Source organism: Scomber japonicus, chromosome 16 (genome assembly GCF_027409825.1).
Source record: "Scomber japonicus isolate fScoJap1 chromosome 16, fScoJap1.pri, whole genome shotgun sequence".
NCBI lineage: Eukaryota > Metazoa > Chordata > Actinopteri > Scombriformes > Scombridae > Scomber > Scomber japonicus.
Genome location: NC_070593.1, coordinates 19698486 through 19722715, shown reverse-complemented (window position 1 = coordinate 19722715; position 24230 = coordinate 19698486). Strand labels below are relative to the sequence as shown.

The 24230-nt window shown below is 42.5% G+C and overlaps 1 protein-coding gene across 1 annotated transcript in view; it reads left to right on the top strand.

The window, feature by feature from the left end:
* The window catches only part of LOC128374962 (AT-rich interactive domain-containing protein 1B-like), a 177445-nt gene that overhangs the window by 131518 nt on the left and 21697 nt on the right, over positions 1-24230 (top strand). The window contains exons 6-8 of the mRNA XM_053335180.1: positions 7651-7737; positions 10742-10921; positions 19293-19614. Of these exons, the coding sequence (XP_053191155.1) occupies positions 7651-7737; positions 10742-10921; positions 19293-19614 (589 nt within the window). The remainder of the gene's footprint in view (positions 1-7650; positions 7738-10741; positions 10922-19292; positions 19615-24230) is intronic.

Here is a 24230-nt window from a genome sequence, read left to right as displayed (position 1 = left end):
TTTCCATCCACATTCTTGCCTCTGTTCCTCCCTCTCATTTCTCCACATCTCTCCTCCAGCTCTCTTTCTCTACTTCTGCCGCCGCCCCCCCCCCCCACCCCCCCACCCCCCAACACACACACACACACACTCTTCTCTTTCCCATCCCCATGCAACACATCAACACCCCCATCACCTCCTCCACAGCCCCACTCTTTTTTCCCCCGCTCCCACATGCCTCCGTCTCTGCTCCTCCTGATGGCTTCTCGTGTTCGAAGTGAAACAGCAAAATGCCCTCCCCACAGGCATTATATTCACAAAGCACACTGTCGGCCAAAACAGAAAAAAGAAAAGAAAACGAGCCTGCCTGCTGCGTTAGCCATTTAGAGAAATCCCATTCTAACTCCGTCCGACTGGAAAACCCTAACCGGAGCACAGCGCGCAATTATTTTTCCCTCCCCAACACCTATTTTCTTGCTTTCTCTCACTCCATCGCTCTCTCTTTCTCTCCCCCGCATCCCGCTCGCTGTTTTTTAGCTTAAGCTGCAGTTTTGCTTTACTTACAGTTGCTACTCAGCGCTTGAAGTAATGAGGATCTTCGGAGAGCGCTTGTTTTGCGGGCCACTGCAGGCCTGCGCTCCTCCCCTACAGGGAGAGTTAACTGGCATTAGCCCCCGGCTTGGAGAGGCATTGACTCGCACCCATTGAAATCTAAACCTCCATTATTGGAGCCCGCTGTTTATCTCCTTCTTTCCCCTAAAGACATGGCAAGTAGCGGATATTACCTTGGTGTCTGTGCTCGTGAGTGTGTGCGTGCGTGGTTGTGTGTGTGTCTGTGTGTTTGTTGGGTGGTGCAGGTGTGTGTGCATTTACAGCCTAAGGGTTGTATTAAGAGATGGTGCTGAAGCAGCCCTTTCTCTGTATTCTACATCGGTTTATTAGTGCTTGCTGCTGTTACCTCACTTTAGCAAAAGTGGCCCCCGCTGCTCCAGGGGGTCTGTGTTTGTAAGAAACAGTTAGAGAGAGAGAGAGTGTTATGTGTGTGTGTGTGTGTGTGTGTCTGTGTGTGTGTGTAAGTAAGTACACAAGCAGAAGCATAACTGCATCTTTGTGTGTTATAGCATATCTGTGCACACATGTCCGCTAACGCACACCAAAACCTTCTTTTTTCATCTGCAATTAATAAAAGTCTTCATTGACTCTCTGGTTGACTTTTCTTCATCGACATTACACATTCACACCCAATCACACTCACACACTCACACACACACACACACACACACGCACACAGTTTCTCTTAAGCTTAATATTACCAGGCCCCTGAAACAAAACAGAAATATGGCCACAAGTACTCTCCCTCGGCTTTGAACTTCCACAGCATTTGCGTTTGAAACCCTGATGAAAAAAAGCTTCAAAGACCACACTCCCTCTCTTCAAAGGAGACTCAGGGTTGCCTCGACAGTCCTCGCGGAAGAGAAATTTAAAAATGTGTATTGGGTTTTTAGCGAGGAGCATTATCTCCAAAAACGCAATGAACTCCCATTACTTTTGGCCCTGCCGCCTTGTATCATGGGAAAGAGTAGAAAATGGATGTGCTCGCTAAGTGCCTTTTACAAAGAGGAAATTACAGTTATTTGACTCTTCAGCAGCATTCCAGAGAGCGTCCTCGTTCTAGATATCTTCCTGTTCGCTCCCTCGCTCTTCACACTGCAAAAAAACTCCAATCAGCATAACCAACGTTAGATTGTGTCATTTTTTAAAAGCCTGATGATCTTTTACAGGTCAGTGTTGAAGGTAAACATTTGCACATGTACAATCTAAAAATGTCCCACCAAAAATCACAAATGATGCTGATACTGAATTTATTGCTGAACAAAACTGCTTAATTGATTAGAAATAAAGATGCTAGGATACCATTACTCCCATTAAAACATGAGCATTTGTGTGAATTAGTGTATGTTTATATGTGAGTGCTCAGCTGGGAGCTCACTGAGGTGTAAATTGCAGACGGTGGATGAAGAAGATGCAGGCTGAAGGGAATAGGACTGTAATATATTGCCATGCCACTGATAGCCACATGTGCTAATTGTGTACAGAGCACCTATGGGAGCACTAACACTATAAGGAACACACACTAATGTAGTGATGCACACATGCATGAAAAGCAAACACATTTACATGCATAAACACATGCAAAAATACATAATGTATGTTTTAAAAAGCACAAATACCAACAGTTATTTAGATAGAGACACAAGCATGCTTATGAAATACACACATGTACACAGAAAGCTACATGTCGTACATGTTAGAGCCAGACAAGCTTACAAATGGATCAACACACACATTGAATTCCACACACACGACCAGTCAGAGGAGGAAGACCTGGCAGGCAGAAGCATTTCCATACCATTTATTTGTTATAGATTACTATTCATAGCCTTTTGTGTGTGTCTGTGTGTGTCTGTGTGTGTCTGTGTGTGTGTGTGTCTGTGTGTGTGTGTGTGTGTGTGGACAGGGAAAGAAATACAGTCAACTCCTGCTGACATTTAGCTCTATTTCTCTCTCTCGGCAACACGCAGAGGAGAACTGCACGTCAAAGATTCAGCATATGAATTATTAATGGTACAGATTAAACGTGCCAGGACTCACTGTGGAGTCTGTTTGTTTTATTTGGACGTAATTATTTAATGGCACCTTGTTAAAAATGATAGTGAGGAGAGGAGAGGAGAGGAGAGGAGAGAAGAGGAGAGGAGAGAGGAAGGCTAGGGAAGATTTGAGAAGAGGCTTTGTTTGGACAGTAATTGGTAGTGAAATAATTACAAAGTGCTCGAAGCTTCACTCGTTCATGGGAGAGGCAGGGAGGGAGGGGTGAGGCCTTGTCAAAATCAACTATACTTCTCCTCCTCTCTCATTTGTTTTTCAATTTCCTCTTTCTCATCAAGGCTCTCTGTTTCTTGTCTTTCTTCTTTTCCCCTCTTTGTCCTCTCTCTCTCTCTGTCTCTCTCTCTCACACACACACACACACACACACTCATGTTATTGCGTTAATCTCATCTCTGGTGACAATTTACACGGATATGTGGAGAGAGTAGTGGAGCATGGAGGGCACTGTTTCCTATTTATACCTTCATAGTGGCACGTACTCACACAAACATGCACTCTCACACAAACAAACACACTCAGGCACACACACACACACACACACACACACACACATACACACACATACAGTACAAGCTGCTGCCACCACCACTCTGCCATCCAAACAAACAGGGTCTGACAGCATAGCTGGTGCCTGGCATGCATCCCTGCACACACACAAACACACGCACACACAGGCTAGCCTTTATCATGAGGTCGACTTTCATAGTTTCAGGGTTCAGTAAACTCCTGCTAGCATACTTCATCCTCACTACCCACCCACCCATCTGAACCCATGTTGCAGCAAAATCTGTCCCCCTGGCAACAAGTGGCCATGACCCTCACTAAGAAACTTTAGGCTCCTCCAGTCACATACACATACTGTATAAACAGCATAATAAACTGTTAATATGAATGCAGTACCAGTCAAAAGTCTGGACACACTTGTAAGAGACATGAATGGGAAGATGTGTCCATATTTACTGATAGAGATCATTTCCATTTTCAACTATGGTAATCTGTTTATTTTGCCCATTTATTTTTACAAAAATATTAAAGAAAAAAATACGATCAGCTTATAAAACATGATGCATTGCATAATTGCACAGTATTTTCTCTATTGTCGACACACATTTTTAAAAATAATTTTATACACCCATTTTAACTAAACCACACATTTCACCACCATATGTGAGAAGCTTGATGGTGGATTCACATTCAAAGTCAGCAACCTTGGTGTTTTTAAAGCTAAAAATGCAAATTGAAGCTAAAGCTAAAAATGCAAATTGAAGTTGAATAGAAAACAAAAATCTTGTACCGTAATATAACCTATATATATATCAGACCTCTGTACTGAGACAATCATTAATTTAGTAATGTGGATCATAAATTCTATTGTCTTTCTTGTCCTCCATTACTGGTAATTCAGTGGTGACATCTGTATAGAGCCCAGAGGCAGCTCTGTTCTTCTGTCCAGTAAAAACATGAAGCTTCACTTCACATTAATTACACTAATGTGGCAGCTACAATTGTTAGATTTCATCTGTGAGACCAACATTTATCTTCCAAAAGGAAGTATATCATATATCAAAATGCTGTGGAGACATTAGAGCCAGCGGTAAATCACCAAAGAGCCACACAGATCACTTCATCAGATCATTTTCTCTCCGAGATGACGACACAGGAGTCGGGCTGCTGCTGTGAGATGACTGGCCTGTCTTATCCAGACACTGGCTTTGAAAACGTAATAGCAGATTTACGAACAGGCATTATTTGGATAAACTGACCACATCTACATGGAATCTACATGGTTACTTTCTCACCTGAAAAAATGTTAAATCTTACTTAAGTGAAATATGAACAGAGCAAACATTACAGCAATCTGGCTCAAAATCTCCGCTATGATACCATCACCCTTGGATATCTTTATTGAACCTCAAGGCATACTGGGTAATGTAGGCCCAGCAAGGACCCTCCTCTGTACGCCAAAACAGCAAAAGAAAGTTGAAACTGAAAAAGAGAAAGCTAAAACTTTGAAAAAGAAAAAATACCTTAAAGATAAATCTTAAAACTTAAAACTAGTGACACTTAAAAAAAAACTGACAGCATAAAAACAAACAAAAAAAGAGAAACATGAAGAAGATTGACACTGAAAACACATTATAATACAAAACAAAAACCCAAAATAAAATAAAATGAGATAATCAGATGGTAAGATTGTAATTTTATAATGCCTGTGTTTTTTCTTTTTTCTTCTTCTTTTTTTTCAGTGCCAATCCTTGTTTCAGTGCCAATACAACTTTTTCCAATGCATGTGCATCAATGCCAATTTTTTCACTTTTTTTCGTTTCAGGTTTTGTTTTCAATGCCAAATTTTATTTCCAATGCCAAAAATGTAACTGTCACAGTTCCAGCTCCATAGAAACGTTCCTATGAGTCCTTCTAGAGCGCAGGTACAATCGACCTATGCGGCTGGTTCATTATGAGGATGTGTTGGATTTGTAACATTTCACAGGTGAAGAATGTTCAGGAACTTCTACTGAATTCAGAAAGTTTGACCTGTCGGCATCCATTATCTCTGTTGGCATCACATATACTCCAAAGCACACTGAGGAGAACAGAAGACCTGCTCTAGATATCATCACTTTTTGCAGCATTCACAGAGCAGACAGCAGGACACCAGCAGGATCACTGTGGTGTGGGTGTGTTGATAGTTTAACTAGATGAGTTATTGATTTTAAATTAATGTGTTTTCCAAAAGAAAACATTTAAATTACTGATGAAATGTGTGTTTAGTGTTTGACAGCAGCTTTTTTTTTTTTTTTAGTGATGGTACAATAGATGAAATGTGTTTAGTGTTTATGCAGAACTGTTTTACACATGAGACACACAAGGTAGTAAATGTGTTTTGACAGGTATGCTTATAATTAGAAAACTGTAATGTATAAGTCATGGAGAAAAACTGTAAACTCCCAACACTACAGTATGTAAAATAGTTCAGATATTCTCCCTGTTGACTAGCTACAACATTAAAATGCTTCTCACAAGCTCATGTGTCATTAATAATAATAATACAATAATAATATACTAAACATGTCATCACAAACATTCTGACCTGAGTTGTTGTGCATGATGAACACTTTCCTGCTACTGCTTGTGTGGTTTTTACTCATTTAGTAGTTTTACTAGGAACTTGATTATTTTTCATTTTTGGGTCATTTTAACCACTAGCTCATAAACACATAGAGGCATGTAGCTGGTGTTTCTACTGTTATCTCATAGTTGCTTCAGCGTTTGCACACTGACGTTTCCCTTTCCCTCCCGCCACATGTTGACAGACTAACTAATCGAATATTCTCCCTTTGAAGCAGCACCGCTGGATCCATTCATGTGTGAGGCAGGGGGTCTGTGCGCGTGCTTGGATGTGTGTGTGTGTGTGTGTGTGCGTGTGTGTATACGTGTGTGTGTGTGTGTGTACGTGTGTGAGAGAGGGAGAGAATTTCAATATTTCAGCACATATCCCATCTTGTGTCTGTGTGCTCTTACGTGTGTTTCCTTGTGTACTTGAGAGTGTTTCTTTACACTTGTTTGTGCAATTACTTTTACGTCTTTGTAAGGGTGCGTGCGTGTGACCGTGTGTGTGTGTGTGTGTGTGTGTGTGTGTAGGCGGCCCAGTGGATGGAAATGTTGTTTATGCAGTTTTATGCAAAGCAATTATGTTGACTTAATTGGGTTTGTTTATGTGGAGAGTGTGCCACCTCCAGTCATGTATTACTGCTACCGTGGACAGACACATCACACACACATACAAGTGCACACACATGCTTGCACAGCACACTTCCTATTGCATGATTGAATGATGTGAAGTGTTTTCTCTATAATAAGGGATTTATATTCATTGTGAGTTTTAAAGACAGTGTAGCAGCAAAATTGTGTTAATACAGAACCTCAACTGTACTTCATAATGTATTATGAATGATTTCTCTTGGCGCACACACTGTGTCCCTGCTTCTTAAGATGCATGTCAAATCATATACTGTTATTGTAAAAATATGCGCTGACAATCATCACTGAACACATACAGTTGAATAGCGTCAACGTTTCCCACATGATTGGTCATGCTGCATGCCACTTACATTAAATTCAGTCACTGAATTATTCACCTCATCCACATAAACGCACCACCAGTTTAACACTTTTGAAAAACAAACAAACAAACAAACCAGTTTTCACCCAGCCTCTCCCTCTCCTCATTGTCTCAGGTCTGAATGCAAAGATAAAAGGTTAATTTGCCGTCTCTCTCCTTGCTCTGGGCTAAATCAATCCACAATAGTCTCTGTCTGCCATTGTCCTAATCAGACCCTCAACTCACTATTGGATTTCAATGGAACAGGCACAGCCCAAAGAGCACAACCACCTAATCAATGATCCTCAAACGGCTCTGGTTTTCTATAGGGGATCGCTCTGGTTTTAATGCTTACACAAGGAAGTGACACAGGGTCGAATGACTGGGTATGTCCTCTGGAAGTACATTTGTCATTCCGCTAATAGTGAATCATAAACAACTTCATGTGTCTATTGTGCTGAGCTCTCTAGTGTGCCTCTAAGCATATTGCTGGATGCTTAAGAGAGAAAGCCAGGGCAGTGTCAGTCAAAATAAAACCTTCAGCTTAAACCTATTGTTTTTATTTCATCTGTCAAATGGTAAAAAGCTTTTTGAACCATACAACTTTTGTGCCACTGAAAGAAAAGCAGAGAGAAAGACAAAAGTGGGTCCTTCAGTCCTTTATTGTTGTGATGGCTCCTTCAGTTTCCTTCAATTTTCAGGCAAGGTAGTCGGGAAGAAAATATAAATCCATTTTCCACTGACCTCGCTTTCATGCAAAGAAGAGAGAATTCAATTCACGCAAAACACATTTTCTGCTTTTAATAAGACAGCTTTTGTTACAAAGACCCTTAAAATGTGTTGAGTCATTGCGGTGGCACATGAATATCCTGATTCTCATGTCCTGACTTTTCTTACTGTAGGTTCCACCATGGCCCCGCAGAGCTCTGGTAACGGACCAGATGGATCCCACCCGCCAATCACACGCTCACCTATGGCTCAGGAGAGAGGTATGTACAGCATGGACTGTCTATAATGTCTTAGTGTGTTCTCTGTGTGTATATGTGTGTGTTTTTAATGGCAGGATCTTCGTCTAGCACTCATGTCCTCAAGAGACCCCACGCACACACTCTAGACTCTGCGTGTGTGCATCAAAATAGCTTCTATAAAAAAAAAAAGTCCAAATTGTACATCACAGTCAGATTAAAGAACGCTGCTCACTTCTTCTTCTTCCAGTGCGTCTGTAATGGAAACACAGTCGAGTATTTCTAGTTGTTTATTTACATTCCAGACCAGTGAGGGATGCATGAAGATTACAGACCATAATAAAGAGAAAACAGAAATGGTATGTTAGCAAAGCTCCGAGAATTTGCGGCAACAGTTGTTGTAATGAAAGATTTTCTGAGGGAACAGGCGGACTTGGAGCACAGAGATATAAACAAAGACTTTTACTACACGGACTCAATGCACAACTTTGTTTTACCCTCAAACATTTACAGTTGTCTGTTCCAAAATGAATACTGCACACTTTACACCTTGCACGTCACACTGCATTCCTGAAAGCACCAGCTGCTGAATAAACCTTAAGGACAACTGTTGTAGTGTGAGCAGGTGCGCTCTCACACACAACCAAACGCAAGGCATGCAGGGTTATGCTTCATTGTTGGCCACCTTAATTCAAGGAAAAATTCACAGTAACTATTCGGTCACCTTATCCTGGGCTTTGATCAAAGTCAGAGTGCGTGTTCTTTTGGTGGAGCCACTTCAGGTTTGGCAAACGACTTTCTGCCAAAAGCTTGTAACATGAAAGCTAACCCACAAGTGATATGTGCTGGCCAAACAGTAAATAGTTTCCAGCAATTATGGCCACTTCTCGAGTATCACTAAAAACAGCTGAATTGCTCATTTAAAAAAAATCAGCATCCACGCAACATTGGGGAGGGGGGGGGGGGGCAAAACAAAAAAAAAACATGAAAGACTAGGATGTAACCTTAATGGAATGACTGTGATGCTCCCTCTCCATCAACCACCAAAGAGCAGTTAAAATCAGAGAGAGACAGAGGGAGTGGATGGATGAAGACAGAGAGAGAGAGAGAGAGAGAGAGAGAGGGAGGCACTGTAAAAGGTTATTTCCCAACATGATGAAATCAAGCCGGAGATTTAATGCTGCTCTCTAATGCCTATAAACCCTGAGCCCTCCCCAGCCCAGTCCAGGAAAACACAGTGCCGGTTAACAGGGCTGGCTGTTGTTTTCGCTGTTTTCCTAGCTAGGATTAACCCACCCACCCCCCCACCCCAAACACACACGCCCCACTTTGCTCAAGTGCCTGCCTCCCTAAGAGCCTCTCTCCTCTCTTCATTTCCATAAATCCGCTGAATGTCCCTTTTTTTCCCCCCCTACTTTCTCTCGCGTGCTTCGCTGGCTGCCTGTTGTTGTTGTCCGGCTGAGAGCTTCATTCGCTTTGCCAGAAAGAGAAAAAGGTTTGTGTGTGTGTGTGTGTGTGTGTTTATTTGTGTGCACAGGGCGAGCGAACGAAGCAGAGAGAGAGAAATCCTTGAATGTGTTATTTGCTTTTAGCACTGTCTGCACAATGTTCCTCTCCCCATCCATTTTCCAGGCAATTTAAAGTACGGTATTACACACTGTATTTTTTTTCTCCTCCTCTCCCAGAATCCCCTTACCCTAATGGAAGCAAAACATTACAATAATGTCCTCACTCCTTAAACCCAGCACTCGCAGCCTAAGCACTTTCAGGCCCCAATCGCTCTTTCCCTCCATTGCACTGTCTTTCCCTCCCACACACACACTTTCTCTCTCCTTGCCTCTCTTTCTGTCTTGGCCTCTGTCTCTTTCCTGCACACACACACACACAGAGCATTTATTGCTCTCTTTCTCTGTTATCTCCCCCCACACACTCAGAAATACAAATATGTACACGCATGTATGTGCACACAAGCATATAGCGAATACGCACATGGCCTCTTTAAACCTTTATCTCCCTCCTCTCTCCGCACATTTTCTCTTGCTCTCTTAGCAGAAACAAGGAATTATACAAGTGTCAACTTGCACTTTCCAACTCCGTCGTTTCCCTAAACCCCAAACTCACTAAAGAGTCGGTCTGTGCACGCTCATTTAACAAAGCGGATAGCTATCAAGGTTTACAGTCAAGCAGACCCAATCCATTTACACCTAATCTGTAATACTGAATCCCCCCACCAACACACACACACACACACACACACACACACCCACACAGACCTCTCTTTCTCCTTCAATGGCCATCCAGCGACCTTTCCTCATTTGTGGTGGATTGGGAGACCTTTCTGTGGGTTTTAAAAACGAACGGGGCAGCTTGAAAGAGTGAAGCCCAGACGAGGATCGCTCCAAATGTCAATTTGAATGGTGGAGGCGAGTTTGGGCCTGAGAGGCTTTGACACATCTATTGACAGAACGGCTTAGAATAACACAGCAGCCATGGTCAAATCACCGGCTTATTCTGTGGAGAGTGGAGCCCCCCTCCACCCCCACCCCCGCCGTTTTAGTAAAGCAGGCCCATTCTTTCACATATACACACACACACATATATCGACCTATGTGACTCGAGCATGTACATACATCTCTCAGGCCAGGTATACATGACCTATGCTTTTGTCAGTGATAAAGTGATCTCAATATCCTCCGCGTGTTTATTTGTACTCAAGGCTCTTTTTACATGTCAGTCTGTCCTCTTTGTGCGTGGTTTGTCTAATACCCAGTCTATGCTGTAACTCAGAGATGTGTATCTACGAGTAACAGGAGCTACTGCCAAGGTAAAAGATTAAGGCTTCCATCAAAGGGAACACACAAAAAACACAAAAAAATTGAATTGATATCCTGATTTGTTGAGCGCTCAATCCCTCAGTCATCGTTTGATTTCACTGAGTACATTCACTACCGAAGGACTCTCTGACTTTTAGATGTTTTATAAGCATTTCGTTAATTTTTATTCATGTGTGTCCACGTGTGTGTTTCAGGGTTCATGTCCAACATGCAGAGGAACCAGACGGGCTCCCAGTTTGCCTCTCCTCAATCTGGACCTCCCATGTCCCCCCACCCCTCACCTGGGGGCCCACTGTATTCTGGGATGGGTTCATACTCCCAGAGTGGTCCCACAGGCCCTTATGGACCTCAAGGATCACAGTATGGACACCAAGGTGAGAGCATGTGAACATATCTTCCCAAACACCCACTAAAACATGGCTTTGTTTGTTACACTTAAAGAAAGTAGCATTAGTTGTTGGACATTTTTCAAGTGAGCAATTATAAATTCATCCTCACAGGTCTGAAATGGTTAATTTATTTCCTAAAGATTTTTTTATCACAATTCCCAATTTTATACACAAAAGCACCATGTTTTTATATTGCATATACTAAGGTTTGAGCTTTGAGCACCAGAGCCAAACTGCTTATGGAAGGGCTGATATAGGAGTCTTGTTTTGTTATTTGACCAAAAGGTCAGTCCACCCCTTAATTCACTAATTCCTTTAAGCATTAGTGTGTCATTATCTATGGGCTCTAATTAGAAATTGAGTCCTTGGAGCCAGTCATGTTTCTTCTTTGTCAGAAACTGTGTGTGTAAGAAAGACTATTTAATACCAAAAGTGAGAGAATTTGATTTTCCACAAGCGATGACTCCTTTCAAGCTTTTCAATTAATTATTAATCATGAAAACCACTAACAGGCCTTGTGTTGACTTCATGTGTTGACTTTTACCTGACATCAGATTTGTGGAGCAGCCTCTGCTTTCTGACTAGTCTTATTGGAGCGATGAATAGCTTGCGTATCATTCATTCACATTCAGGTTATAGAGGAGTTTGGCCTCAGATGGGAAAGCCACATTTGTCTTTTCTGATGATTGTTGGCCCCCATTTCACAGTCACACTGGGCCTTGACATCAGTGGCATTGGTTTCTAAGAGAGTTTGCTAATGAGGAATACTAAAAGGCTCATTTTGAGAGACGTATCCATCCTCTATTTCTGTCTCTTACTCTCTTATGTCTCTTTCTGTAACTCCTATACACACACACAGATGCAGTCTCGTCTCATCCTGTATGGTGGGTCTCACTGCGGGCATTAAAAGCTGTGCTTTCTGAGGGTGTGGTTCTCAGAATATTCATGAGACACTTGAACCCTAGACAGACCTCTTGGCCCTTCTCATGATAAGATTATGAGGTAGCCCCAGACTGACAAGGCAGACTGACACGTCAGGGGGTTTATCTACTGAATGATGATGTCTAATCCTATCATCAGACTCAGTGTGTAAATGTTCGCCTCATTGAAACCAGGCCAGTGTTTTAATGTCTTAAGTTTGTTATTCTGCACCCATATGATTGTCTATATGTATGTACATCCATATGTAGCTCAGGAATCTTATATTTTATTTATCTTATTTATTTATTCAAATGTATTTTTGTGTAGCCTTGGTATTCATTTTACATAAGATTTTATGCCCAGCTAATTTAAAAGGTTAATTTGAAAACTGGTAGTTAACAGGTTTGCACAATATGTTTTTTGTGTAATGAGTACATATATGGCTATTAGGAATAACTAGATTAGTTCTCAATGTTAATAAACAGTTTACACCATAGTTTACTCCATAGCTTGCTGACCAAGGTCAGCTATGTCTGATGTTTGAGAAAAGAAACTAAAAAAAGAAAACGGATTTCAGGAAATTCTGGAGAAAACAAAGTTTGGATGGAATTCTATAATTAGCATTCTACACTTGCTTGTTTTCTCCCTCAACTCCCGGCCATCCAACAAACGTTGACATCTGCTGTTGTACTTCGTTTTCTGCCTTTGGCGGCACACCAGACGAAACATTATGGTATTTTTTGGTAAATGTGTGTTTTAATATGTCACCTTGATAAATGTGCCCATCCGTGCGTGTGTGTTTTCCCAAAATTGTGGCTTCTCCCTCACATTTGTTAATGTTGATTAATAGCCCTAATGCATTTGGTATTTGGTCTCCCTTCTCCACCCACTCTTATCTCTTAATGTGACTTTGGCTGGGCTGACAGCCCAGTAAGCAGAGAGAAAAAGAGAAATAAAGTAAGCACAGAGCGACAGCGAGGCGGACTAGCCTGGAAGAAGCTCTTGAAGGCAGATGAGCGTGAAATCTCACTCGGATGACAGGAGAGATGTTCCCATCAGAAACAGAGAGAACAGCTCAGGCCCGCTGTCTTCTCATCACACACAAATACAGTGCATATATATATATATATATGTATATGTGTGTGTGTGTGTGTGTGTGTGTGTGTGTGTGTGTGTGTGTGTGTGTGTGTGTGTGTGTGTGTGTGTGTGTGTGTGTGTGTGTGTGTGCGCATACTTTAATTTAAATTTAATACACTTTCAGCTGACCTGCATTTGTCCTGTAGTAGTATCTGGTGATATTTTCAGACAGCAGTGCAGAAAATACCTAGAAAGTGGCACTTGAGTGGCTGTATCTGTATCAGCACACAACATATTCAAGAACAAAACAAACAAAAACATGGCCTCTCTCTCTTTTACTCCCTACTGTATCTTTATTCACCTCCATTGCTACACACACACACACACACACACAAACACACACCAACATAATTTTATACCGCTGAGAGTACTTCCATTGACATTAAATTAGTAATGCCTTAGCTTTACCTTAACCCTAAAGGATAAAGGATAGGAATTAATCTGAACCTACGTTAACCCATTGTGGGTGTTCAGACAGAAAATAGCACTGCTTTAAAAAAAGAAAAAGCACTGCGCTGCAGAAAGAGGCGCTGTTGGGCTTTTTGCCACATGTACTGAGAAGATGAAATACTCTCAGTTTAAGTAATCCATAATCCAAAACAGCACACCAGTAATACTATGAGATAAGATTTGCCATTCACAATACAAATGATACATATTTGATTGATGCAGTGTGCAGTCTGGCGCTGGCTCAAATATTTAGTTGCGGCAAAAGTTGAGAAAGGTTCAACTTTTTAATTGAAATGAATGAGATGGCTTTTTTTCATGCAGTTCTTTTTTTTAGTCGGAAACTGAAAAATGCTCCTCACTGTGGAGAATGATCCTGTTTCCATGTTTCCATCCTCATATAGTACATACAGGATATGTTCTCATATAAAAACATTCTGAATAACCACAAATATAGAAACACCACATCCACCCAGACCTACTGGAGAACATGCATATGGCCTCCAGGACATAGCCAGAGTCCCAGTTCTTAGAGGGCTCATCAGGGGCCTGTTTAGGGTGAACAGGGCAGACAGATGCTGGTCATTGTTCTTAATGAAAGCTCCATCTGCTTCCCTTCCCTCTCCCCAGCGCAGGAACAAATTAGCCAGCCATTAGCCAACACAGAAACGCACTCCAAGTTCCTGAACCCTGCTTTCTGTTTTTCTTGGCCTGTCTGCCTACGCTGGGAGAACCCAATGCTTGGGCCTTTGAGTTGTGTCTGTCTGTGTGATGAGCGATACAACATTTTCCGCAGTAATGTTTGCCGCACACATCTACACTAGCAGTTCATAGAGCACCAAAGAACATAAAAAGTGCCTGGTGTTCTGCTCTTGGGTAACCTAAAATGCAATACTGTTCTTTTTATTAGGGACAAAAGGGACTGTTGGGACTGTTTGTGTAGTCAACAACATCAGCTCCATACAACATACATTATGGTGACACATAAAAACAGGAGGATATGGCCCTTCTACAATGTTAAAATGTTTAGAAGTTATTTCCAGAGATCTTGATTAGATAAATCTGCTTCCTAGACAGTAACCAAACATTTTCTTCCAGATTGCTGGCCAGTTGAACGCTGTTCAAAGCTTTTCCTCTTTGGTGTTTTAAAGCGTTTACAGCGAGTGGACTCCCCAGTATTTCCCAAAGAATATTTAAATTGCTAAATATTTATGGCTGTCCTTTGAAAACCCTATTTATCCAAAGTTAAACGGATCTCACTGTGTGTTGATATCAGGCTCTCCCCGGAACTCAAATGACTCCAACAGCTGTTTTCGAGACATGCACTTGGACATGGTTCGAGCCAGCATGTTGAGAACAGTGGACACACAGACAGACGGGGGAGGAGGATATCATACCATTACAGGAAAGAGATTTGGAGTCTGTCTCAGCTCTGCTCTCTCTCCCACCCATTACATAGCTCCCTCCACCACACTCCCCCCCTCGAGGGGTTAAGCACTCCACTGGTAATGACCATGCTTCAGACAGCACTTTTAAGCCTTGGTGCCTTGCCGGAGCCGCGGTGTAATTCGGCCAAAGAAAAAAAAAAAGCCATGACTCAAGCCAGCGCCTGGGGGAGAGAGTGGAGTTTTTTGGAGGAAATTGACAGTGTGTGGAGCTCGGCAGCCTCAAGGCGCACCCCAGCCCTGCTTAGGCTCAGACACCCTGCCAGGGAAGGTGCTGAGGTGGCTGGGAGAGGATGTGGAGGCCTCAGGCAACAGAAGACACTGCAAAAAAACATCCATCCTGGCAAGTCATACATGTGTACTCCAGTCTAATACCGACTCATAAGATATATACATATATTATCTGCATTGGCATATCAACATTTATGGGCTGGTGGGCCTAATTTCATCATATGTATTCTATTAAAACAGATACTGTACTGCTTCAGAATATAATGTGATAATCATTACTACTCAATAACACATTAAGTTGCACCAGAAGGGAAAGTAGATAGGGGGTATATCTTATAGCACCCATACTGAGGTGTACCAAATGTAACTAAGATGTAATAAAATGAGGACCAGGGTGTTTTAAACTTCTCAACACACTACATTTCTTTATTGCCCACTTTTCTTACCAAAACCATTCCTACAAAACCCCTACTGCATACCCCCCAAAAATACTTTAAAAAAAAAGCTGTTATTCATTTCTTTTATTTGTATTCAGCCACATATGGACATAGACAGCCTGCCCGTGTTCCTGTCCTTGGCAGCTCAAGCATGCAGCCATGTAATCTGCGTTCCACTCCTTATTGATGGAGTTTACAGATCCGGAGGGTGCGTTGGTGCACCACCATACCTTACTCTACCATAGCCGGGAGAATGACTGCTTCGGCTGTTAGACTTTGCCGGTCCAGTCTGCTGAGGAAGCAGTAGACAGTAATCTGCTTGGTCACACTCCAGCTCTCCCGCAGGACTGCAAGGATTAAACCCAGCGCAGAATATAGCGTCCGTCGAATGCGTGACCGTGCCGGGAATTTCCATGTAATTGTGAACGAAGCACCATGAGCTCTCCTTCTTCTTCTCCTCCCCTCCATCGCTCTATAAATACCACCAAAACTCCCCAAAGGCAGCAAGTGTCCGAGAAGCAGGCAGGAAACCAACAGTGAGTCACAAGGACAGAAGAAGGGACAAATATGAAAAGACATCCTCTTTGTCCTCTTTTTCCCCTCTCCCTCTTAGATTGGTTTCCAGATAAGAATTACAGTAGAGTTGTGTATAAAGTAGATAAGATAGATACCACCCTTCTATATGATAAAGCCAACATATACAAAACAGTTAACAAACAGATGAGGGACTTCATGTGCCTCCAAGGTGCATGGAGAAGGGAAAAGTCTGAATAAAGCAGGTCAAAGCTCTAGCAACACTTGTAGTATATAGAACAACTTTATTGTGAGACCTCACAATAAGGGTCTTTATATTACAAGTGTTGCTGTAGCTTTGACCTCTAACAGCTCTAACAACTCACTTTTCTTTCCTCTGGCCTGTTTGAATGCCAGAAGGTGTAATGTCTGAGCACTTGCATTGTGTGTTTTTTAAAATTCAGACTTTGTACAATAAAACCACCGACTGCTTTCAACTCATAACACCTAAAGTTGAAGCCTCTGTCATGGCTAAGGACCGACGTGCAACTTTTTCTGCACTTAAAAGTTATCTACAAGATCAGACAGAGAAAAAAATGTTTTCTTTCTTTTTAAATCTTCAAAGTTATTAACTATTGTGACTTCTCATTGCTAACTTTCTCTACATGAAAAGGGTTGTTGTTTTCATACTTGAGTCTTAAGATTTGTTGAAGTTTCTATGACAGAAGAGAAACTGCTGACATCCATATTTACAGACAAGGACACTTATCGTCCCTCATGTCTGGATGCACATTTAAATGTAACACTAGTGACATGATATATACTAATATTCTGGAATTATTTGTGTTTTGTCTCTACAATTACCCAATTTCCTCATTTCATGTAATCTGAATGGAACTTAGAAAGCCTGAGGAAGCATTATGGAAACACCTAGAATGTCAGGCTTGAACTCTCAGTCATTATAAAAAAGTGGGTTAGTGCGCTATCTGTCCTTGAAAAAGCACTTTGGCGCTGCACCAATCCGTCAGCAAGTGAATCATTCTTGTCAGGACGGAGCAAGACTCTCATAGGAAAGCTTAGCATTAACCCAGTCCCACAGCTACTCCGTCTTTCTTTTGTCAGCCGAGACAAACATAGCCCACGACCAGAACATTATGAATGGTAGTACATCAGAACTGATACGTTTCTCTCAATGCAGCACACGCGACTTAATGAGCCTTTTTTTTCAGTAAGATTTGGCTTTGCGTCTCACCCCCAAATAAAGTCTTGTGGAAACTTTCAGACACTGACTTCCACTTTTGGGACTTCTGGCCCATTTGCCAAAATTGGAGGGGGATGCAGATTGTCCAAATGGGACTGTGTGATATAAACAACTCCCTGGGAGGTGTCCTGGAGCCTCAGTCTGTGACAAGGGCCAAAAACCACAAAGTGTCCGCCCAGCCTATTGAGAATATATGGCAGGCAGCCATGACATGGGGCTCAGCTGTCCAAAGATTGCTGGGAGAGTTCGCTGACTGAGGCCTTGTTCATCTGCAGTGAAACGTCTACCCGACCTGAGAGGAAGTAGGCTGCAGGGCACCATTCCCAGGATTTTCCACAGTGTTATAGGCGGCTGATTATGAGTGGAAGAAACATGAAATTGTGACTTTCACTGGTTGCAAGGTCTCAGAAGTATTATATATGCATTCACACAGACAAGCAGATGGACACACACACACATACACTCATGTACTGTGCACCATACGTATCCTCCTGTGTTCGTTAGCAGACATCTTTTCTTCCTGAACGCTTCCCTATTATAGCCCCAAAACCCTTGACAGGTGTCAGCCGTACTCAGCTCACCGACTCACCAAAGCCTCCCCAGAAATAATCCGCTTCTTCTTTTCCCATCTCCCACAGTAGATTTCATCACAATTTCTGGACAAATTCAACCGGAGCTGCCGACTTTTATGGGAAAGACTTTTATTTTGATTCAATATAAATCCTATCTCGGGGGTTGGAGGGGGGACCAGGGGTTTTTTCCCCCCTCCCTTTTCTGTCTGTCTCTCTTTCCGCCCCCACCCTCTGCTGCCTCCTCCTGCTCTCTCCCTCTGTTGGACTTGTAGGTTTATGTCATGTGGAAAGTGTCTTCACTGAAGCAGCTCGAGGACACTGAGAAGCCATTTCCATTTTCGGAGTCGTTTTTTTCCCCCCGTGTGGAATATTGTCATTCAACTTTCCCTCATTTGAGTGTGCGGAAAAGCCTTCAGGTTTTAAAGGGACTTGATCCCCTTTTCCAGACATATTCTCAGAGGATTAAGCAGTGAGGCCCAACTAAAGCACCCTTAATCAAATCAAAATAAATAGCCCCCTTCACAATGGAGGATGCCACATTTTCCATTTCTATTTTGCAGGGGATTTGTCCCAGGGAGGGAATATCACAGTGGAAAAGGCCCAATGCCTGCAGAGTGAATACAATGTGATGTGCTCTGTGTGTGTGTGTGTGTGTGTGTGTGTGTGTGTGTGTGTGTATACTGCACTTGCATGTACAGGAGGTGTGGTTTGGTGTGCCTGAATTTATGTACATGTTGTCTTTGACAGCATGGCGATTCTCTTTCAGTTCTTATTGCAGCTGGTGCTGGAGTCGAGCTGGGCTTTTAGAGCCAAAATGGAGGGGTTTAAGTGTGCCTTAGGAAAGCTTCTGGCATCGCAGACGTGTGGCACTCCAGGGCAGCAAGAAAGCGTTTACTGCAGATTAAAGCTCCTCTTGAGTGTTTCACAAAGTCAGCCTTAAGCTTGGCAATTGTTCTCAGGGCCATCCAGCAGTCTGCAGCTGTGAAAGTGTCACCAGACCACACCCTGTATACTTATTCCAGCCTCTACTAGATGTGGAGAGCATGAATCAAAAATGAAGTTCCGCACTTTACATTTTTTTTCCTTATCTGTCACCAGAATACTTTCTTGATGGTTAAAATAGTTGTGTGTCACTGTTGTATGTATAAGCGTGTCAACTGGCAAGCACTTTATAAGCATTTTGCTCAAATGAAGTGATTCATAGCACCCATCTTCACAGTAGCCATTTTGTGTCATTCTCTTAATCTATTGACTTTAGATTGAAGTGGGAAGTTGAGTATCTCAAATAACAGCAATCACTGTTTTCCCTTTTGAGTGATATTGTCTGTTAAAAAAATGTACATTTCAGATGATTTTAGTGATCTGTCATTCACACGTGTTCTGTTTTTCCAGGAAACTACCCTCGGACCTCCAACTACAGTGGGGCTGCCAGCACCAGCTACAGCGGCCCTGGCCCTGGCATGACCAATAGTCTGGGGATGAATGCTAGCAGCCCCATGCACGGCCAGGGGCCCGGACAGCCCATACCCATAGGACGCAGCCATGGACCAGCCAACCAGAACAGAGTTTACCCCCCTATGGGCCCCAGCTCCCCTAGTATGCCCCAGCCAGCAGGACCAGGAATGGGCCCTCCTTCTTTGGGTACCTCTAATCGCAAGGCCCAAGAGGCAGCAGCAGCCACCATGCCAGGCTCTGCTAACTCAACACACAACAGGTAAGTGTGTGAACATGTGTATATGAGCATGGTATTGTACATGCACCTAACTGTCCGATAATTATCCCAAAAGTGATCTTGGTAAAGAAAGAAGAATGATGTAAAATTGTATTACAGCTCTCTAATAATTCATTTTAGGGACTGAGACATTTCTTTACCTCACCTGGAAAAGCGATAGGCTAAAATTAGGGGACAGCAAGCAACTCTGTCTTTCATCACTCGCTATCTGGTGACTGACTCCTCTCTGCAGGGTCATCTGTGGGGAGGTGTGCTGAAAAGCGCCACAGAGTTTCTTATTTTTTTCTGCGGGTCTTTTTCAGATGTGCAGATAAGAGTTCAATCTCAGGGGTTCCCCACCTCTATAAGCCATTTGTGGAACCATCCTTACTTTCACACATCTCATAAAGAGTCTGACATTTTGATAGCTGGCACTATACACCAAGTGCTATTTGTTGCAGAAAGAGAGATATTGGCTTGTGAGAAGCCTGTATGGGTTGAACAGTCTACTGTCAAAACATAAAAAGAAGGAAAAGCAAACCACAGGTTTAACTGTGAAAGCACCAGAGACAGAGGTGACACCAAGCACCTTAAGACAAACACAAAGCACTTTGATGCCATAACGGTATATATGAGTTAAGGGATATTATTTTTCCATCAGGGTTGGAGCTTTAAATATATGATTGTTGGTAGTGTTGGAGACTGGGGCTGTTGTGGGATTGTGTGGGCAGTAAACTTTTGCTGAACCCTGCCGGGGGAACTTGTGAAAACATGACCATCTTCAGAGAGGAAGGGTGGATTTCTATGTTTCCTCCAATCAGTGTGGGTTTTGCCTAACAATGCATCATGGGAGCAGGCTTGCCGGCATTCTGCAGGCTGAAGTGGCAGATTAACATTTGTCAATGTTCATTCCCATTTCTGCTGATGCATGAGTCAGACTGAAGACTGTGAGCCAGTGACGATATTTCAGATGAAGTTTCTCTTTTTGCCGGGGGCGTCTGTTGACGCCGATCTGCAGGCGGCCTCCATATGTGAGGTCCCCAACCCAGATGCATCCACCCCAACCCACCTCCACCCGCTGGCCCACACCCCACCCTGCCTTCACCCGTCCACCACCTTCACCTCCACCCAGACCTCACCATTCACCCATCCTGCCACCCACACATTCACAGCTCCATAGGTAGGTCCCTCATAACATGTGTGTGTGTTTTTAGATGTATGCTGCATTTATGTGAATGTCTTTGTGCGTCATATGACTGGCAGTTATTCAAGTTAAACTGAACTGAAAACGATCATATGACATTTCTCACAAGCACTCTCTGAGAGCAAAACAAGGTCAGTCATCATTGTTATCATTGTAATTGCCATCATCACCTTCATCATCATCACTGTGGTCATCATTATCATCATCGGCATCTCTGAGTCACTGTAATGACAACAACAAGTGAGCACATACTGTATAAAGTGCATGGACACACATACGCTGTGCGGGGGGGGGGGGGGGGGCTGAAGCGTGTCTGACAGTATGTGTGATTAATTATGTGCATCAGGGGGCCCAGTGGTGTACGCACACACACTGACAAAGCACATACACCAATGCAAATACTGGTCAAGTCATTAAGAGATGGCTGAGCTGTCAATAAGAAGTGGCATGACATGATCCCCACTGCTGGGACCAATCAGACTGCCTGTCAGTCTCTCCTCACATTCACTAAGACACCACAGAGGTGTCGCTCGCCATGATGCCGCTGGAGAGGACACACTCTCTCTCTCTCTCTCTCTCTCTCTCTCTCTCTCTCTCCCTCTTTTTCTTTCTTGGTTTGTTTACAAATCTCTATGAACATGTGTTTGTATCTTCTTCTATTTCTCCATCTCTACAGTGATCCATTTAGATTTTCTATTGGCAGTGAACGTATTCAGGTTCCCTTGTTTTTGTTGAGTTCTTTTTTTTCTCCATCTTTTAACATTAAACATTCATTAATAAGATTCTTTCACTGTAGTTCTCAGAGACTGTATTTCAAGCAATGTGTCCAGTAATGTTTTTTTTATTTTCCATTGAAAATTGGTTTCTTCTTTCTCTGTTGTTCAGCCACTGTGGCTGTTATCGCTCATGCTAACTTCCCAATTGTTACACTGTTTATTCAAAACAAAGCATCCCCCCCCACTGTGCTGGAGGAAAAACTGAGCAGACACCGGATGTTCAGAACAACAAAAGACTTTTACAAACTAGCTGGTGTAAAAAAAATCTACCAGCTGGGTGTTTGTTTCCAAGCGGAGTGGTGTTCACATATTTCAAATCATTTGTCATATTTCTATCATCTTCTTTATTCAGAATATTAGATTTAAAAAAAAACAACTATTTATTAGGTTTTGCAGTTTTTTCAAGATGACAAAAAAAAAATTGTACATATGCATCTCTCCCTCTCTCCCAAACCAACAGCAGGGATAAACAAAAAGACGTGTTGGCATTAAGAGACCATCTCATACAAAAATAGGGGAAAATTCAGAATAGAAAAACAAAACAAACAAAAATATTGCTGCAAGCGTCAGTGCACAAAATCGCAGTGTGTTGCATGTTGCGCAGTCGGCATAATTAGATCAGAGACACACTTTTGTCATCTTATAACGATGTGTGCAGAATTTCAACACCATGGAGAAAAAGCTAAATGTGATGGCAAATAAGCATCTGACAGGACCTGAACCCCACTCACCACAAAGTACTAGGTCCCAATTAAACACAGGTGCACACATGAGGACACACATGAGCATCAAGTTTTGGCAAGATAAGGCATACTACACTCTGTAAACTCTCAAGTCATGCCATTACAATAATAATAGGGTTCCTGCACTCCACTATGGCTTCAGTTATCCCCATTCTCTGGAACAACTGTGAGAGTCTCAACATAGTCGAGAAAAGTTTTTCAGTGAACCTTTCAGGGAAAATCTAATCTTTTGATATAATGTAACACATCCTTGATCCATCCGTGTGTGGCGATACATGTTTCCATTTAAGAAGTATGAGACGTCTAGCTAAAATAGAGGTAAAAGACATATTCGATTACCACACTGGGGAGGGTTGGGAGCACCAAACAGGGCCGTAAGAGGATCGGGTGGAAGGTCCACGCCACATATATCCATGAAGGATTGAAATATATCTCTCCAGAATTCAAATAAATGAGGACAGGTCCAGAACATATGGAGCAGGTCGACAAGTGAAAACAATGGTTATGTATACGTCATCTAGCATTAGTGTAATAAATGTAGTGTAGAATCTTACGTTGTACAGTATAAGACTGTCTGACACATATTTAACCAGCCACAATACAGAATCCTCAGTTTGGTCAATCAGCCCTCCCCCCCACCCTTCAAAATCTTGCTCCCAGGCAACTTTAAAATTATCAAGATTTTCCAGCTTAATAGAATCTATTTCACTGTGTTAAGGAAGTATTACCATCTTTGTTCAACAAAAAGGGATCACAATGGAGATTTGTGTAGAAGACTACTGTGTCTGTGCTGCCTGTCTCACCCTCACTGTTGTTATTGTCTGCTGTCGCTCATTCAACCTCTTTCATCTCTTCCTGTCTGCTTCTGTTCCCTCTCCTCCCACCTGTTTCACTCTTTTTTACCAACTCTCCCAACTGTATCGCCCTCTCTGTCTCTGTGCAGCTCTGTTATCCTACCCAGACTGTGTTATCTCTCTCATTCTTTCTTCCTCCCAATCTGCTTTTTGTTCTCCGCTGTCTCCAGCACAGCCTTGTTATGTTTTTCTTCCTCAGATCCCACTTTAGAACATCTGACGGAGATCAGGAGAAAATTGGCCTCCGAAAACCTGCAGTTAAAGGCTCCACTACCCCGTTTGCTCTCCAGATCTCATTCAAACATTCAGACCTAGTTCCTCTCAGTCTGAGAAACAAGTTGTTAGTCGTAGCACATGTCTAGTTTTGCCCTTTGATGCATCAACCCTGAGTGAACTGCCACAGCCACCCGCTCCCTACCTTCCAAATCAGGGATAGTTAGCAGCAATTTCATTGGTCGGTCTCTTTGTATTTTTGCTCTTTTTCTTTAACATGCCCCTTTCACTACAGCCCTACCGATGATCCCTCTACGTCTCCACCTTTTATCCCCCCATCTCCACCCTCTCCCTGACTCACACACCAGTAGACACACACACCAGCGTCATTATGCTGAGTGAAAAGAATGCCAAATGAACAGAGGAGGACCACTTCTGGTATCCCATGGCTGCAAGCGAGGGTCGTGATTAAATCTTCACAAAGTGTGGCTTGAGTGTTTTTTTTTCCCCCCCGAGCCCTCTAAAAGTTTCTCCTCCACCCACCGACTGGAATCAGAAACAACCGTCTCATTTTCGTCAGATAATCAGTATGACAGAGAGTGAAGTAGGGGTTAGCCTAAAGAGTTGTAGAACATAAAGAACCCTGTTGCTCTACTAAAAGTTAAATGTGTCCTAAAAACATTGAAATGTGACTTTTATGTTATTAACAAAGTAACACAAAGTATTGCGAAACATCATTTTTGCTGTCTAGAAATTGAAGATTATTCTGATGTTCGTACTGCACATCGATGTGAAAGATTCAAATATTAATGTCACTTGTTCATGGACA